This window comes from Cynara cardunculus, assembly GCF_001531365.2.
Source record: "Cynara cardunculus var. scolymus isolate 2C chromosome LG 17, CcrdV1, whole genome shotgun sequence".
Taxonomy (NCBI): Eukaryota; Viridiplantae; Streptophyta; class Magnoliopsida; order Asterales; family Asteraceae; genus Cynara; species Cynara cardunculus.
Window position 1 is genome coordinate 4,184,057 of NC_037544.1, and position 19,840 is coordinate 4,203,896.

Consider the following 19,840-nt stretch of genomic DNA (forward strand, 5'->3'; position numbering starts at 1 on the left):
GGCAGTTTGAGTTAAAATTACAATTATAGAGCATATTAAGTATTTTTTAAAAACTCATCTCTCCGACCTCCAATCTCCGGCCTCCAGTGAAATCGGTATCACGGTATATCACAATGGGTATCACATTGTGTATTACAATGGGTATCACATTGTGTATCTTTGTTTTTAAGGTTTGAGTTGATATCACAATAGTATCACAATATATCACAATGGGTATCACATTGTGTATCTTTATGATTACTTGGTACCTGCCGGATTAATGTTCACCAGAGGCCGGAGATTGGAGGTCGGAGAGATGAGAGAGGAGTTTTTTAAGAATACCTAAAATGCCCATGAATTATAATTTTAACCAAATCTACCGTAATTATTAATTTTCTAATTTATCCGTTGATTTGTGGTTGAGATTGGATCTCACAGTTACCACAAACTAATCAAATCTCTCTTGAATGGGCCCCTATATATATATATATATATATATATGTGTGTGTGTGTGTGTGTGTGTAAAAAGAGTGTTTTCTAATGTAATTTTATAATCTTACGGGTCTTACAAAAACAGGTTGATCTCACGTAAACCAAACCCCACTATATATATTTATATATAAATCGAGATAAGCTTCTTGAATAATAAATTGATGCAACTCACAACTTGTAATAATGATAGTTATCACTTATTATACGTCAAACAAGACGTTATAGTATTCAACTCTTTTATTTATTTCACGAGCTTAGCCGTGGTTATCAAAAAATTAATACTTGAGCTCGACTCATTAGTCAAGCCGATCAACCAAATTCAAACACTTGGGTCCCACCTTCAAGCCATCTAGCTGTAAAATGAAGAGCTGAAAAGAGACAGCCAGTTGAGTCCAAGAAAGCTAGCCGAGCTCCGACTTTTTTTCTACAAACAAAACTTCCTTGTTTTACCGTCATGTATAAAAGCAAAAAATATTAAACTCACGTTTATTTTTTTAATAAGTCTTAAAATCTGAAATGTTATTTTATTTATGATTTATAAGAGGTGGTTTTGGCATCTGAAATCTGAATTAATAATACTGTTTTTTTTTTGTAAACTGATAAACGTCTGAATTTGTTTAAATTATCTATTTTGATAGTTTTATAATTTTAATAATCTTTTTAATTATTTTCGTTTTCCTTCTATTTCCTCTTATGTTTGGGACGAAAACTACTACACCTTTTCTTCCAAAATACGAAGAAATATTTTCTTAGTTTTTATTTTCATCTTTTTTTCCCTCTCAGATGATACAAATAAAAAAATTAACTATAAGAGTGGTGTCTGATTGATTTGAGTTTGTGCTCCAAAGGCCAAAAATGTTCGGAGGTCCCAGGTTCAAATCCAAGGAGAAAATAAAAATTCCTTTGTGACCACAGAGGTTCAAATGCGGTGACTCTGAGCTACCCACAAAGCAGGTAGTCACCCTCAAATTAGTCTGCTCGCATACCGTGCTAGATATCCAAGTTAATAAAAAAATTCATTTTCTTTCTTTTTCTTCCTAAATCTGTAACTTTAACAATACGAGAACACAAGTTTTTCTGACAAAAGAGAACACGAGTAATCATTAAAAAAAATGGTTATATAGTTATAATTTTATACTTCACATTACGTTTTTTGTTTTTATCAGTAACTTACAAATAAAATAAACTTTAAGTATTTTTTAATTCACGAAAATATTACAAGTTTGAACTCGGATCGGAATGCATAAAAATAAAACGAACTTTATTTTAGTTCTTATTCAATGTGTCGAGTCGATGGTTTTTTTTTTTTCTAATTAGCAAATGTTTAATTTTTTATTATACGTTGTTTTGAACAACTAAATCTTATAACTGTTAATAACGTAAAAATTAAATTGTCGATTTAGTAAGCGTTTATCCGGATGAGCGTTTGGTAAACGGCCCTTTAGTTAATTTATATTCTTACATCTATTAACTATAATATATTTTTTTGTATATTAATTAAAATGAGGACCAAATCTGTTATAAAATTGAAAGCAGAGGAAGAACCAAATCTGTTATTGAAATGAAAGTTGATGGAGAGATCAAATGTGTTATGAGAACGAAAATAGATGGAGAAGAAAGGTTAATGGACTAAATTATCCCATGCTAACACCATTTTAGTTGATCAGTGTTATGAAGAGGGACCATATCCGTTATAAAAATGAAACAATAAGGATAATTTTTGTTAAAAAGAAATTTAAGGGACCATACTTATTAATTTATGTAAACTATAGGGACCAAATTTACATCTAACTCTAATATTTTTAATATATATTATAAAATTTTATATTTAGAGTCCGTTTATTAAATACTTACTTGGTAAGTGCTTAATGCATAAATTTTCTCGTCGAATGAACATGAGAATGACCAAGAATCTTATCGGTAAGAGCAATGAGAAAGATGAAGAGTCTTACCCGGTAAGTAAGGATGACGACTCTTACCCACCAAGTAAACGCTTACTCGGTAAATTGTTGCATTCGATATGTTTTGATGTATTAAAATCTTACGCGTCAAAATAAATTATAGTGTTGACTTATACTGGAAAACATTAACCGGATAAGTATTTAAGTAAACGGCCCCTTAATTTGACACTGTGATCTCGAGCTTTTTTTTTACAAAAAATTGGAATGACGTCAAAAAGATTGGGACCGCCAGATCCAAATCATGCCCTGACCTACACAACATGTACGGATGCCTCTATAAATATGACCACCCATAACAAGTTCTGAAATCACACAACAACCCACCGCCGGCCTCCGCCTCCGCCTCCACCACCACCATTTCCAACAATGCTTAATAAACAACCACCGCCGCCACCACCACAAATCGAGTTATCCGTCGATTCAACCATCGTCCAATCGGACACGAACCATAACACCATCTTAATCATAATCAAAAGTCTAGTTTTTCCAGTGATATCACGTTGCCATGCAGGTTACTTCCGAATCACCCTCTCCCTTTGCTGTCAAACCCTTCTCTGGAAAACCCTCAAAGACCCGCCGGAAAACGCTCATGCTTACCGGAGAATGCTCGGCGTATTACCCTCCACCGCCTTCCTCCTCCTCTGGTCACTGTCACTGCTCATTTTAGCAACCCTCTCTATCTTATACATCTTAAGATGCGCATTATTTTCCGATATGGTGAAAAGCGAATATCTAAACCATATCGGAGTAAACTACCTGTTTGCACCGTCGATTTCATGGCTCCTTTTGCTTCAATCGGCGCCATTTTTCACTCCAAAAAACATTTATTATCTTCTTCTTTGGTGGGTTTTTGTGGTTCCGATATTTGTTCTTGACGTGAAGATATATGGGCAGTGGTTCACCAAGGGAAAGAGGATTCTGTCGACGGTGGCGAATCCGGCGAGCCAGCTATCGGTGGTCGGAAACTTTGTGGGAGCTCGGGCTGCGGCGATGATGGGGTGGAAGGAGAGTGCGATGGTGTTGTTTGCGTTAGGGATGATACATTATGTGGTGGTTTTCGTGACGCTTTATCAGAGATTATCGGGAAATAGTTGTCTTCCGACGATGCTCCGGCCGGTGATGTTCTTGTTTATTGCAGCTCCGAGCATGGCGAGCTTAGCTTGGGATTCAATTTCAGGGACGTTTGACTTCTCGTCAAAGATGCTCTTTTATCTCTCACTTTTTCTCTTCGTCTCCCTGGTAAGTCTACTTCTCCGTGCCAAATTAATTAAAATACTTAATTTCTTTATTGGACAAATTTTTTTTTTGTTGAATCCTATTTTAGGTGATGTAATTTAAAACTTTTATTTTGGTATCTGAGATGTAAAATATTTTAATGTTTAAGTAACTAAGTAATCGGTTGAAGTATTAAACAGTTATCATGTTGATCTGATGAGTGATGTGGTATCCAACTCAATATTATTTGCTGACGTGATTAGTGACATGAATTTTTTAATCTAAAATTAGTCTTCAACCGATTACCCGGTTACTTAAATAATTAAATGTTTAAAACTTTACATCTTATGTATCAAAATAGAAGATCTGAAAGTACGTTATCCAAAATAGAAATCAAGTTAAAGTACGTCATTTTTTCATGCAATTTGTGTTTTTGGAATTTTAGTCATTTTTATCTTAATATGTCAAAAGTATCGTCTCAGTTAAAGTGTAAAAAAAGTTGTTGAACTGGTTTCGTAAGTACAAAGACCAAATCTGTAAGTTTTTGAAGTGGTTGAGAAACCTTTGTTTATATTTTGACCCTCGATAAATTGAGGAGATGATATTTTTAAAATTTTAAAAGAGAAATGACTAAAAGATAAATTCAAAACATGAAAATGACATTTTGTATTTATTTCCTTTCAAATGGCTATTTCTAGTATTTCTATTAATAGTTTCAAATATATTTTTCGTATATTTTAATTTTATTTTATCTATACTATAAAATTTGATAAAAACTCTTAAAAACCATCTTTTATACATAAAGTACTGCTTATTGATGTATATTATTTTAAATTCAAGATTACAAGTAAATTGTGCGTAAGTACAACTTATTAAGCTCCATGTTTAAAATCGTGTAACTAACTGTAGATAAATATAATCAAATACAAGATAAAATTCTTGTTTTAAATATAAAATATAATTATGATAATTATTGAATTCTAACATAATACTTAGTTATTATTTTCATAAAAATTATATTAGTAAACCAAAAATAAATTACTTCGTCATTAAACATAAATTAAATTATAATTAAAAAATTAAATTAAAGAAATTACACAAAAAAATGAGAACTTTTATTATTTTTTTAATTTTTATGATATCTTCAAGTTTATATTTTATTAAGAAAAACATTATTGTTTGCCAAAAACCACGTAAATTTGTATTATAATATCGATAGAGACCAAAAAAATGAAAGGAAACATTAAAATCGAGATATATCTCACTGCATTGTGCGAGTACCCTTCTAGTTTACAAATATTACTCTCTCCCCGTATTAAAACGAATGTCCATATTTAAAATAACACAATTTAAAACGAGAATTTTTACTCTTGATATTAGAAAAATAAATTTCTCAATCTCATAACGAAGGATAGATATGGAAAGTTGAAACTTATTTTTAAAAGTAGATACTTACGAGTTATTTACCCAAACGCTTACCCAGTAAGCGCTTACCGGTGCTTAATTTAATTTATTGGATACAATTCTAATCAATTGGAGCGACATCGTATGCCATGATTTGTCCGGTAAACGCTAACCGGATAACTGTCATCACCTTCACTTATATGGTAAGACTCTCGGTTCTTACCATTTGTTCTTACCGGATAAGATAATCTTTACTATCATTTTTACCAAATAAGATTCTGGATCTTTGTTATGTACATCTGATAAGATCTTTATTGATAAATACTTACCGGATAAGCGTTTGGTAAACAACTCTATGATTTACGACGAGGAAAGTAACAAATAATATTTTCTTAATTTTAAGAAAATATTATTTGGTCAAAATTTGAGTTAAAAAATCAAAATTGTATTTGAATTTGACAAATTTGCTACAAAATTGATTATTATTTCTTCAAATTGCTATAAAAGAAATTATGGTGCATTTAAATTGCTATCAACTCTTTTATATTTTTTATTAATTTGACCGATTTAATTTTCAGACTTCAGACGTAAAAACAAACAATCTTATTGAGCTATATTTCAGATTTCAGATCACCTCCTATAAATCGGAAGTGAAATCAGACTTTAGATTTCAACACCTTTTAAAAAACAAACACCACCTAAATGTGTTATGTCTTAATTGTTTTGCTAGGTTTTTTGCAATATTTTAAGTTGTATTTTTTTAAAAACAGATAAATTAACAACACGTTTTTTTTACGTTTATTTACTTGTTGATATATTGTCTAAAATACAACGATATTGATTTTGATTGATAAGAAAAGACGATCGTTGAATGCTTAAAACCGACATTTCGTTGAAAAATGAAATTATTTTAGTTACTGTAAAACATCTAAAAAAAAACATATCATGACTTTTATATGATAACACTGATTTTAAGCACTGTTTGGGTTTGATTATCGTGTTTGCAGGTTAATCGTTTGATTAATTAGCAAAAACACATGAACAGACAACGTTTAGAGTTTTTTTTAGATTATCGAATTTAATCCTGATGCTCTAAACCATATTGTAATTGAAATTTTTTTATTAAGTTGATCTGAATTTGAGATGATGCAGTACAATATAGACTTGGCATCACGTAAGATCACTTTTTACACTTGAAACATCACAGTGTTTTTGCTGTGAATGTTCGACTTTTTTCTACCGTCATATTGTTTTACTGTGAAGTTTCAAGTGTAAAAAAGTGGTCCCACCATATAAAAATCTGTATAATTTAGATAGGTATTAAAATATATTTGATTTATTTATTTGGAAAATAATAAAATATTAATGGGAAAATGAAGTCATTTTCAAAGGTTTAAGAGACCAATTTAGAATTGAAAAAGCTCTAACTCTCACCTAACAATTTTTGGAATTTGGTGTCCATACATTTGTCTTCATTTTTTGTTAACTTTTATTTGCCTTTTGAAGCAAATATTTTATACAATCTCATCTTCATGGACCAATTTATAATTATTTTGGGTAGAAGTTAAATTTGTTTAATAGTTTCATTAAGGGGCAAACTCTGAATCATTAAGAGGTGAATCTTGTTTTGTAAAAAAAAAGTTTGTCTCTTAATGGTTCTAAAACCCTCTGAATGATTTTGTATCATGGATTTTCCCTAACCATTAAGAGCCCTAATTTCATTGTACACAATTACTAAACAATTATATTTCATTGTGTACTATATCATGAAAGTTTCTTAATCATTCTGACCACTTAATCATTCAGCAATTGCCAAACAGTCTCTAAATCTTCTTTAAACCTTACTTCGGAGTAAGATTTACTGGGTCTGTTTGATTTGATTTGGATTATTGAAAACATATATTTGTCTGAGATTTTATTACTGAAGTTATTTATTTGGCGAAGGATATTGTAAACAGTTAGTTCTGAAGTGGTATATTGCACAAAAAGATTGATAAGGGTCTGAATCTAAGCATGCGTTTTGGTTTGATGGAATAGTTCTGAGGGATTGGAATTTTGTGGAAGGATTCGAAATTGTAGGATTTGAAATCTTTGGTGTGTTTGGCTTGTAGGATTTGGAATGAAATTGAATTCCATTTATTATAAATAATTTACAAAAATAAAATATAAAGAAATATAAATTATCTTTTCATTAATTGATTATTACAAAACAAATGTTTTCAACGTATTTTAAAACATCATTACATACAAATCCTATGAATTCCCACGAAATACCAACACCACCTGTGGGATTTCGAAATCCCATGTTTGTGGGATTTCAATGATTTCAAATCCAAATAATTTTTTAAACCAAACTTGGGATTGGAATGGAATTGAATTCCAAATTCTACCCGATCGTGCAAACCAATAGAACCTAAGAGTTGTAATTTCTTTTGCAGATTGTGTTCCTTTGTGGGCAACGGGCTCTTAACTCTTAAGTCATCCACCTAGCATGCTCCTACATAACTGATTTGCTTTGCACATCTGTATACGATGTTCTTGTGATAGAATGGCGTAAGCCCATTTAAAAGTTATCGGTTACAAACCATTCTGCACAAACAAACATTTTGAATGACTTTCAACCCATTTGAGCATGTTTCATTTTTAGTTAACCCATTAAAAATAAAATATAATACTAATAAACCGGTTCTAAAATAAATGGATCGAAATTATGGCATCTGGTTTTATTATAACCAGTGCTAAAACATTTGCTTTAAACCAAATATTAATTTTGTTTCTGGAAGAACATGTTTCTTCCCAATCGTGCATCAACATCCACTGCATTTTATAATCTTGAACTTTTGTCCCCAAATCACAAGTAAAAACAAACAATAAGGTTGCACAATATTTTTTGTAATTAATCTTTGTTCTTAAATGATTAATAAAGACAAAAAGAAAGATTTGAAACAACAACAGCTATCTTCAACATAAATTATGTGGTTGTATGCTTATCTATATTTTATTAATCGGGGTTAGGGATTTTGTACAATAAACTAAAGGAAAACGTATACTCTGTTGAAAGATTCGTCATAAAACGTTACATCTTAAGTCATAAATGTGTAATAAAACGAAAGAATTGATGTAAAACCCTTTAGCGTAAATTGTGTAACAAAGTCAAACACGTTATCTGGTATGTGATTGAAGGGTAAGTGTAAACGTTGATATAGGACCACTAATATTGGTTCAAAGTATTTATGATATCATAGGTAAAACAATTGTTAGAGATGTTTTTTTATATATTATATAATTATATGATTGTATCAGTTATATCATTTTCTCTTTCCAAATTAATACAACAGAATTAAGATTAAGAAAGTTATTAAGTTGAAGGGAAATCGTTTTTGTAAACTAAAACATAAAATATCGACTATTGGATGGAGCATACGTGCACATTGGAGTGGGACTTGAATTGACATCAATGAGCAAAGCATCTCCCGTGTGTTCTTGTTCTGGAACCATGATGTCTAAAGAGTGATTTTGGATATTGAGTTTATGAGATGTCGTTTTAATTGTATGAAAACAGTAAAAATTTGAAAACTGATGGGTATGATTTAAAAAAAAGAATCTATAAAGTTAGTTGATTAGCCTTTAAACAATCAAAATCAAAATATAGTTGTAGAATCATCTTGGCATGAGTTATGTTACTTTACAAATTTATCCTTGTTTAGTAATCGGGTAAAACCTATTGTGTATCGAGAATAAGGGTAAATATGTCAAATGCTATTTGAAATCAACTAAACTCTTTGTCATGTGTGGAAAAAACAGGTAACAAGGCCAAACCTGTTCAAAAAATCAATGAAGAAATTTAATGTGGTATGGTGGGCATATTCATACCCATTAACAGTACTGGCACTGGCTTCAACAGAATATGCACAAGAGATGAAGAGTAGCATTGCTCATTTGCTTATGCTGCTTCTTTCGGCACTTTCAGTCATGGTTTCAATTGTTTTAATGGTTTACACAGCTCTCAATACGAACACCCTTTTGCCTCCAGACGAAACCTATAATCCCACTATTGTGACTCTCAGCCCCATTACCATTAGCAGTGTAAGTTTGGATACAAGTTTGCAGTCATCTACACCGTGATCTAAGTAGAAAGATGAGAAAGATAGTATTGTGATTGATTAAGATTGAATATTTGCGAATGTATCTATTCATGAATCAATAATCATACATCCTTCGGTTTAATACCTACCTTGTTTTGCAAATGTTGTGTTCCAAAAAATTGCAATAATGGATTTTTTTTAAGTATATAATATTTATATACGGCAAAATAAAACAAATAAATTCACATACCCTTCTCATATTTGGATCTTTATATAAAATTTTTATAATAAAACTTATAATTTTACTAAAATTAAAACATTATTGTAATTCATAAAACTAAGTTATATTCATATTTCCTATCTTGTTTGACTTTGGTTTTTGAACCAAATTTAATAAGATTTTATGTTCGTAAAATTTGTGAAATATTTGATCATTCAAAATGAAAAAGTTCATGGTTTTTTCATTAAAAAAAGTTTAAGGACTAACCATTCAAAATGGAAAGTTGGTTATGTTTTTTCTTAACTTTCCCCTGTTTTAAAATATTGCTATAAACAAATCCTATGAAATCCTAAAACATACCAACTTACCCATTCGGATTTCAAAATCCTAAGTTTATAGAATTTCAATGAAATCCTTTTAAACGGACATGGAATTGGAATGAAATAAAATTCCAAATCCAAGCAAACCAAACCAAACAAGGCTTACTAAGGAGCCATTTACCTAATATTTATCCGGGTAAGTCTTTACTGACAAAATTCAACACTATCACTTACTTACCGTGTAAAATTTTAATCTACCAAAACGATACCATATGTAACAATTCACCTGGTAAACACTAACCATGTTAGGAGTCGTCGTCCTCAATTACTGGGTAAGATTCTTAGTCAACAAAAACTACATCTTATGCATCAATTTACCCAGTAAACGCTAACTGTGGTAAAGAGTCATCGTCCTCACTTACCGGGTTAGACTCTTTGTCCTTGTCTCGTTCTTATCAGGTAAGATTCTGGTTCTTGCCTTATTCATCCGGTAAAGTAATGTGACTTGATAAACGCTTACCCGGGTAAGTGTTTGGTAAACGACCCCTGAATAAACCCCACCTCAGTCCATAGAACAAATCAACAAACTATATAATGCATGTAAAAAATGAAACCACAAAGTTGGTCAAGGAGTTAGATTCAGTTGGGACGACGTTGCCAAATACAACAACAAAAGCAGATTTCTAACATCTCTTTCTATTCACATTTCACAACAAAACAAATAGAAAACAGCTCTAAAGCCAACCACGACTTCGTCGCCAGTCACTACCACCAAAAGACCCACTTTCGGAGAAAACCGTTACTACAAGTTTTCTAGCTTCTTCATTTAAGATGGTTAAACCAAAATAAATTAAACCCTTTTTTCTAATATTAACATTTGCCATTTGAATGAAAGCAAGTTAGGTCGCAAAAAGAAACCTCATATCGGCCTCCGTCAGCCTTCCCAGAGCTTCGTTTGAGCCTCCCACCGTCCTGTAAACGCCAAAACCAGTTAAATGTTTGGCAGTTGCTGAATGATTTTGTGCATAATCATTAAGTGGTCAGAATGATTAAAAGCCTCTCATGATATAATGCAAAATGAAATATAATTGTTTGGTAATTGTTTACAATGAAATTATGGCTCTTAATAGTTAAGGGAGGCCCAAAATACAAAATCATTCAAAGGGTTTTAGGACCATTAAGAGTCGGCCTTTTTTTTCCAAACAAGATTTACCTCTTAACGATTCAGAGATTGACTCTTAATGGTCCTAAAACCCTTTGAATAAGGCAAGAACCAGAATCTTAATGAAACCATTAAGATGTAAACAAACAATTAATGAAACTCTTAATGAAATTTACATCTTAATGAAACTATTAAGATGTAAACAAACAATCCCTGTCTATATGTAGAGAGAGAAGGAGGGGAGGGGNGGGGGGGGGGGGGGGGGGGGGAAGTTCAGTTGCAAACTTAACTTCCGTTGTGAACAAACAAGAGCATGACATGTGTTTATGAATAATAAATTTACAATATTCATGATGAATATTTACACCATTCATGATGGATATCCAGTGAATGTCTAGGACACGTGGCATGCTCCAGTTCACAAAAGAACTTAAGTTTGCAATTAAACCTACCCCTATGTGCGCGCACATGTGTGTGTGTGTGTAAACAAGAACAGTAGGAAGTATGGTTGAAATTTACCCCTCGAACACCAATTTCTTCTTCTCTTGCAGATTCAGAATTCTCTCTTCAATGGTGTTCTCTATTATAAACCTCACAACCCTGACCAACAACAAATATCTTACTACTTAATCACTCATTTGATCATATGATCAAAAATCGAATTTCAGACAAAAAAACAAACCTGATTGGTTTGTATTGACCTATTCGATGGATTCTATCTTGTGCTTGCTGCTCCACAGCCGGATTCCACCAAGGGTCCATCAAGAATACCTGACCCGTTACAAATCAACCCGAATTATTTGGACCAGCATAAGTTAAAATCTTCAAAAAAATTAATATTCAGTTTCTCCAATTTTAATATTTCAACATTAATTATATTAGAAGGGTATTCGCACAATGAAGCGAGATACATCTTGATTTTAATGTTTCATTTTATTCTTTTTTTGTCTCAGTCTATGTTATAATACGGTTTTATGTGATTTTGAGAAAACTAAAATATTTAAATACATTTAATACCCCAAAAAACTTTCAAAATACATTTTATATAAAATGATAATACATTCAACAGCATTGACATTTCTCTCTCTTCACCATTTAATTCCGGAGAATTCTCTGATTTGGGAGATTTTCATCGTCTCTCTCCTACTCTCTCCATTTTGGAGAATGTGTTAAAGAACATAACCTAAAAACTCCAAAATCTACATTTTGGAGAATTTGTTGGAGATGCTCTTAAGGTTTGCAAACATCCCGACCCAACGTTGGGTGGGATTTTTTGGTTTGCTTTTAGAAATAAGAGTAAACTATGCTATTCGTCCTTGTGGTTTGTTGAAAATTCTTATTTCCATCCCTATGCTTTTGAAATTAAGATATTCATCCCTACGGTTGACAATCTATTGTTGTTTTCATCCTTATGCCTTACAATTTGTTGCTGTTTTTGTCCCTGTGGTTTACAATTTGTTGCTTTCATCCCTCGTACTGAAAGGTAGAAGACTAGAAGTTAGTCTCAAGGACTAAAATAGCAATAAATTGCAAGCCATCGGGACGAAAACCCAAATTTCTGAACCACAAGAACGGAAGTCGCAATTTTTAACAAACCACAGGGACGAAAACCATAATTTACTCTAGATATAATAAATAAATAAAAGAAAAGAGGTTCTTACATGTGAGGCAACTGTAAGATTTAAAGCAACACCTCCAGCTTTCAAGCTCATCAGGAAGACTCTGCACTCCCCATCCTCCGTGAATCTGGTAATTGCAGCTTCTCTGGCAGCCATGCTCATGGATCCATCTAACTGAACACATTTCACGCCACACTGCAAAATTTCACACCATTCAACTTTCATCTCTCTTCGTTTTGAGTGTACAAAATAACGCCTCCTTCATCCCAAAAGAAAGTCAATGTCTGAATTTAAGTGCCAAATATGCAACATTCTATTGTACTATTAATAGAGGATTGTTTTAATATCGAGAGATAATAACTACATCTATAACATATGAAAGGTAATCACGTAATCAAATTGTGGAGCCATAAACTTCAAAACATTGATGCAAACTGAAACTGGAAAGTACTTGCCTTGAATTTAACTACCTCCGTCCCAAAATAATCGACCACATTTTAATTTTAGTTTGTCCCTAAATAAATGTGCACTTTCAAAAGCAAGTGCCTACTCTCCAATGTCACTGGTAATTACTCCCTCTGTTACTAAGAGTAAAATGAAAAAGCGTAATAATCACACATTTCTAAAATTGTATGTCTTTTTAATTGTGGACGACATTTATTTTGAAACGGGGAGAATAAATACTGAAATGGGCTCTTTTATGGGTTAGAGGGAATAACTAAATTAAAAGCACAGCTTTACCTTCTGCAAAGAATAGCTTATCAAATCCAGAAATGATGTGAACTGGCTGAATACAATTCCTTTAGCAGAACCATCCCTTTCGACCATGAATCTGATTTCTTCCTTCTGAAAATCAATCAACCATGATCAAGCATATGTACCCAATGTGTTCGAACAATGAAGATAACGAAAAATAAGAAATAAAAATGCTAACATCCAAGTCCCACATACCAAAGCATCAATTTTGGTGCTTGTCTGGAAATCTTCAAGACGGATTCTGTTGATAATACTTGTTGACTTAAATCCTTTCACGCTCATTTTAGGCTTCTGATCTTCTTGATCCTTGTTTGAACTGAAGTCCACCGTAAGTGGTTTCGAACATGAAGGGCATGCAGGTTGACCATAGCTAGCTGAAAATTCAATCAGACACGGCTTACAGAAGAGATGCCCACATGATGTGACCTGGAGAATTTTTATATATCCAACATTAGGTAACAAATATTACTCACAAGACATAAATTCTTTGCAAACTTCGATTGAGATTCAGTTTGGTATTTCATATTAGACTTTATTTGTAAAAGTCAATACAGTACCACAGGGTCTTCTGCTACATCATGACATAAACCACAAACTTGTTCATCAGTAGATCCGGCCTCGCCTGCCCTTCTTTCAACAGCAGATTTGGAGTACACCACAAGATAAGGATGATCAACAGCCTGAAATGTTATGATCATTATTTATCATCAAAAAATATCAGACATATAATAACATATTATAGAACCACGGAGCTACATTCGAGCAAATTATCAATCTAATCATATTATAGAATAAACTAAAACAGCTCACGTTGACTGCTACAATTGAACATTTCATACTTCAATTATGAATTTTGCTCAAGCAAAATTACTATCCTTTGCTACCTTTGCAAAGTCCAAACCCAATGTTGTACCTAGCAACTCRGTTTATCGGGATGGGGGCACATACCCACAAAGCCAAGGMAAGTCTAGTGGAATAACCATAGAAAGGTGAGATATCCAAGAAAAGATCACAAGCATTCAAAAAGATTTTCAACTCTGCCATCAATCAAACAATTTTGCTTTTGAAATTGCAGTTCTTAGAAGAATTGGGAATGAATTAACTGACGACTGCATTTTTCAARTTTTTAAACCTTGATCACATTTTTGGTTCAACACTCCCAAATAAACAGATATCAAGATATATCTTTACGACTTTCATGGTATTACATTACTAAGGTGCTGCTTTGTGCATATAAGCTCTCAAACTTGATCACCAAATAAAAGTTCATATAAATGTGCAATCCCTAAATTTAATCATCTACCTAAAGAAAGGTAGGATGCAGGACATGTTGTGATTTATATTATCTTTCAAATAAATAAATAAAAGCAGTCAAAGCAGAATTAGAGGGGGGGAAAGGACAAGACTCGATTGATTCAGTTGCATGGCCTGGAGATGAGCTCCAATTACAAATACCAACCCTAAAAATCTATGCTGCAAACCAATATTTGAAAAGCTGTGTAGAATGATTAGTCACCTGTCGCAGGTGCGTTAGGAGGTCAAAAATATGAGCATAGTTGTTCATTAGTGTTCCTGCTTCAATGTATCTGCAGATGGAAAATCATTTCAGCCACAACTTGGATGCCTACCACTTAGAAAACCTCATTGTGACATCCAAAACAATTAACAAGCTCAATGTATTAAGACTGTTCAACACCAAATGGACTTAGCAAGCCCAATTTGTTAGTACTCCTTAACAATATGGACTTGCTGAGATGTATTAGACTATTCAACACCAAATGACAACAAGAAAACCCAACACTGCTTAAAGGTGTCCATGAATAGATGAAAATGAAACAAAGTTTCACAAACAATCTTTAAGCATATATCCAATTTCGTGGCAAAATACCCAAATGACATTAATATATTGAAACTGCCCTGTGTGCCAATAAAGATGAAATAAAAATCCCATAAACCCACCCCAGCAATATATCCTCAATACGGATCGTACTCAATACATGAGTAAAGGTGAATGTCCAGATATTATGCATTCCATATTCAATGCATGATTATTCATATTCATGGTCTGGAGGCATGAAATACAACAGCAAAAACAATGAGAGAAAGAAGACTTGCGTGTTAAATTGAGCTTGACTTTCACTATAGAGTGATGTGTAATAATCCTTCTCTGTAATATCAAGGTAGTCACGCCTCAGTGAAATCTGTGTATAATCACAAAAAGTACAACAATTAACAAGCGCATAAATATAGTTTTCTTCATTCAGTAATATGACAACAAAACTTACTATTCTAGGGGGGAGTGCAAGATCTGCAGCTCTACCCTTCTTAGTACGCCGTAACAATATGCTCTTCAAAACCTTATCCTTCAGCAGAATCATAGCTCTTTTACCCTGATCCGTACGCCCTCCATTTGCAATGGGATTAGCAATGTACTGATATGACAAAAACAGATTAACGCCCAAACAAACAGCAACCAGTTATCACAAAGCATAAGAACCTGCGAAGAATGACTCACTCTATTCCACCAACAGAAGTGTCTCACTGATTTGTGAGGGCAGTCTTGGCATACTGAATTTGGACTGCAATCCAGCGAAAAGAAAAGATCAAGGAAATCAATGGTATGATCAAGCATTCCATACTAGAATTGCATACGAAAAAACGCTATTAACAATACAAACAAAAAAACGAGAGCAAAAAAATAGAGGGAAAGTGGAAGTGGAAGTGAAAGTGAAAGGAAAGGGGACTGGCCAAGATCATACTTCAGCTCATATCTTACACCATGAGATGCTAACAGCAACAATAGCAATAAAATATAGACGAGAAAAAAGAACAGGGTTTTCCATATGTCAACAGACATGTCAGCATTGAAAGTTTATCTTGTAGTTTGATGATTTCAACTTTCCAAAAAATATGAATGACTACCAAGTTTACATTTCTGTATCACGTGACATCAAAAAAAGGGAAAAAAACATAATTTCCAAGTACTAAATACCATTGTACCAAAACTTCACCTTTTGCAATTTAATTCCAGAGTGAACTTGAAGAATATTGGGGTTGTGTTGGTAAGAACAACAATTAGTTAATATTTTGATCTGAAATACTAGTTTAATGTATAAGCAACGACATAACTGGTATTTCACAAGGACGCAGGATATTAAACAACTTAATGAAGAGCTCTCAGCATGTTACAGATAAAATTTGATCCCCAAAACACATGGCATAATGAACAACTATTCAACTCACCCACATGCATAATGTGCAACACACCAACCACAACATTGCATATCTGCATTCCACCCTCCACACCATGAACTATAGATACACCACATAAACTATAGATACACCATAAAAGAAAGAACCTTACCTATCAAGCACTTTACAATCACAGTCTTTACACATGTAATAAGAGAATGGAGTTACTTGTAAGAAGCGAACCTGTCATAACAAACAATAACTATAATTCATAAGTGACTGATGGCAAACTATAACATTAAATTTAATGTGAACATTACTTACAAGTGAGTAGAGTTCTCCAACACGATTTTGAAGGGGAGTGCCACTTAAAGCCCATTTATAGGAGGACTCTAACGCAAAAACAGCTCTGGTGGTATTACAGCGTCTATCTTTTATGTAATGAGCCTGTACATAAGTCAGAAAATTCAGATAAAAACCAAAATAATAAGCACTTGGACCATAAACAAAAGAGATTTGAAGGTGCAAGAGCATAGCAAAAGGATGCAAGTATGATCATTTTTGTTCAAAGGTTTCCTTGATTGAACTTCTATAGCCCTTGCATTTACCCCTCTTCTACTCCAGAACTACTGCCCCATGCCATATTCAAACTACTCAAACATTATAGCCAATTCTAAACTTCCACTTTTATGAACATTTTGGTGGCAGGAACCATGCTTGTAGTCATAATTAGGTAGAATATTTGCCATTTTGTTGCATCTTTAGAAATGTGACTGCTATCTTGAATGGAGTAGCTGGAAATGGAACTCTCTTCTAACAAGAGATATTACATACTAAGAACATTCATAGGGGCAGTTGTGTGTTTGGATGTGTATCCATACCAGTATGCACATACAACACCTGCCAATTCATACAAGTGTATAAAAAGAGATGAAAGAGCATAGCAGCTTCATAAATACTAGCAAGTTGAAATAAATGAACAATCATAAGCTTCAAAATAATAGACCTCTAACAAGACATACCTCATCCAGAATAATGCGAGTCCATTTTACAGAGTGCAAAATAGACTTCTGAGACGATTTATATGAAGAACCTGAGGGACTCTCTGAAGAACCACCAGCTTCTAATTGCTCTTTCTTCCTCTGACGCTTTGTATTCTTGTCACTTGCCTTCTTTTTATCATCCCCTTCAGCAGATGGATCTTCTTTCGACATTGACAATTTTACCCCATGTTTCCCTCTCTTTTTAGACTGCTTCGACTGCTTATCGGTTTTAACAGCATCAGGACCACAGAAATATCTCAGGTGAATTTGTAGTTTCTTCTTATAAAACATTTTCCCACACCACTGACACCTATCTTTTGGTGGCATAACATTTTTCCGATATTCAGCCTCCACGATGGAGTATGTAGTTATGATAAAATCATACTGTGAAAATTCACAAAGTGTTTTCGCCCTGTTGGCTCCATGATATACTAGTACCTTGTTGCTTCCTTTTGCAGTGAATCGATCGATCTCATTAACCCATTGCATGACAGCAATTAAGGGGCATATAACAAGGGTTGCTTTGACACATGGTAACCCTGTGGAGGAACCAGTTGACAGCCCAACAGGTTCACCAATTTCACGGCAAAGTGCCCGTTTAGCAAGTACAAGAGCAATCGCTTGCACAGTCTTCCCCATCCCCATTTCATCAGCCAGGATACCCCCTCTTGAAGCAGATTCTTCTTGCTTCAATGCCCAGGCTAGCCATTCCTTTTGGTACCTTAGAAGTGGCATAATCAGATCCGGTGATGCATCAACAGTTTCCACTACTACCTCATTCAAATTATCTAAATTAATATCTGTTGTCATATGCTGGTCAAGCCATTTCTCAGTCTCTTCTTCCCAAACCTCCCACATTAATGTTGGTCTTGTCTTCTTCCCTTTCTTATTAGTTATTTTCTTTACTACAGCAACATCTTCTCCAACAGGCTCAACATGATCAACTTCAACCACCATTTCTTCATCCAATTGTTCCTCCCTTTCCTGATTTTTTATCTTTTCTCTCCTTGAGCCAATTTTCCTTCTCTTGGGCTCATCAACCTCTGAATCTTCTTCAACCAAATCTTCATCATTGTCAAGACCTACATTAACATAAAAACAAATCCAAGTTATACATGCAACATCAAACATCACCCGGTTCAGCTAGATCATTCGTTTCTTTGCTCAATCTGTCAATAACTTTCAGAGGTTCTAAACAGTAATAAAATAAGTATATTCACATAAGATTTGACAGAAGTCATAGTCTCATACAAGATATTCAAATATATACTTCATCCTTTTCAAGAACACTGCTGTTTGTAAGTTGTATAGGGACGTGATCATCTATTCTGGAACAGAGTAAGCCGTACTTAGTTATCATCATGTTAACATGGCTCAGAAAATAAAGCACATGCATAGTTCAAATACAATGTGTTTAAGAAAAATGCTCAATAATTTTGGCATAGCGGATAGTAAAGTCGAATAAAGAGGTACCTTCTTGACTATATTCACTGTAATCAGAATCTGAGGATGAGTGACCATCATCTTCATAGTCCGATATCTCCACAACGCTCTTACCTAATTTCACACAGTTGCATCAAATCAAGTTTTCCTCAACGAAAAATAATACATGACCATAACCAAACACTGAAAACATATTTTCATTAAGCATTTAACTCCCCCCCCCCCTCCCCGGTTCCTTTTTAGGAAAAAGCATAAAACCATAAGGTTGCAGACAAAACTAAAAACAGCCTACGCTTCTTCAATCCATTCAACAAACATAATCAATATAAATGAAGTTGTCCTCGACAGGAAAACACGTAGATAACCATATTTTCAGTAAGCGCTTAATTTACTTTTTCCTTTTTTTAGGGAAAACTCGTGAAAACATCAAATTACAGACAAGCTACAAACGAAACCTACTATTATCAGTCCGTTCAACTAACGATATCAATATATATACCAATCAAAAGTGAAAACACACAAATCAAGGAAATCGATGAGACATTGTATAAAATCAACCGGGATTACCTTTGTCAGAAGGATCAGAAGAACGACTACGAAGCTTCATGGAAGCGTAAGGATGAAATTGATCAGAGTTAGGGTTTTAGAATACGAAGAAGAAGCAGGGGGTAGAAAATGGAGTGTGGGGTGGGGGGTATAAGCCGTCGCGGGAAAACCTGAATTTATATGAGGGAGAAATAACTGATGTCGTATAGAGCACGCTTTCCACCCAGTGTGATTGAAAAATAACTGTTCAATTGTAAATAGAATTCAATTTTATTTTTTTTATTAACCAGATATATCCAATCCGTTATGTGAGTCAATTAGATCCAGGGAGACCATCTGCTTTGTAGATAGTCCGGAGTTACCGTATTTGAACTTCCGTGACCATAAAAGGATTTTTATTTCT

At 33.5% G+C, this 19,840-nt stretch overlaps 2 protein-coding genes across 3 annotated transcripts; one reads left to right on the forward strand and one right to left on the reverse strand.

Moving 5' to 3' along the window:
• The first annotated feature begins 2,798 nt into the window (after positions 1-2,798).
• LOC112500493 (S-type anion channel SLAH4-like) lies at positions 2,799-9,176 on the forward strand. The gene is made up of 2 exons (XM_025103986.1): positions 2,799-3,671; positions 8,856-9,176. Exons 1-2 carry the CDS (start codon positions 2,799-2,801, stop codon positions 9,174-9,176), a joined length of 1,194 nt encoding a protein of 397 aa, XP_024959754.1.
• Positions 9,177-10,340: 1,164 nt separating this feature from the next.
• LOC112500920 (DNA repair protein RAD16) lies at positions 10,341-19,559 on the reverse strand. 2 transcript variants are annotated; one of them, XM_025104535.1, is made up of 16 exons: positions 19,459-19,559; positions 18,922-19,005; positions 17,428-18,530; positions 16,730-16,852; positions 16,578-16,648; positions 15,729-15,792; positions 15,499-15,645; positions 15,329-15,414; positions 14,730-14,799; positions 13,771-13,893; positions 13,409-13,639; positions 13,199-13,303; positions 12,500-12,652; positions 11,521-11,609; positions 11,358-11,438; positions 10,341-10,648 (listed from the first exon to the last, which is right to left on the reverse strand). In XM_025104535.1, the coding sequence occupies exons 1-16, from the start codon at positions 19,496-19,498 to the stop codon at positions 10,576-10,578; spliced, it is 2,643 nt and encodes an 880-aa protein (XP_024960303.1). In that variant the 5' UTR covers positions 19,499-19,559; the 3' UTR covers positions 10,341-10,575. The 2 variants fall into 2 exon arrangements, with proteins under 2 accessions (XP_024960303.1, XP_024960304.1); XM_025104536.1 differs by lacking the exons at positions 10,341-10,648; positions 11,358-11,438; positions 11,521-11,609 and having other exon boundaries at positions 12,635-12,716.
• Positions 19,560-19,840: the final 281 nt, after the last annotated feature.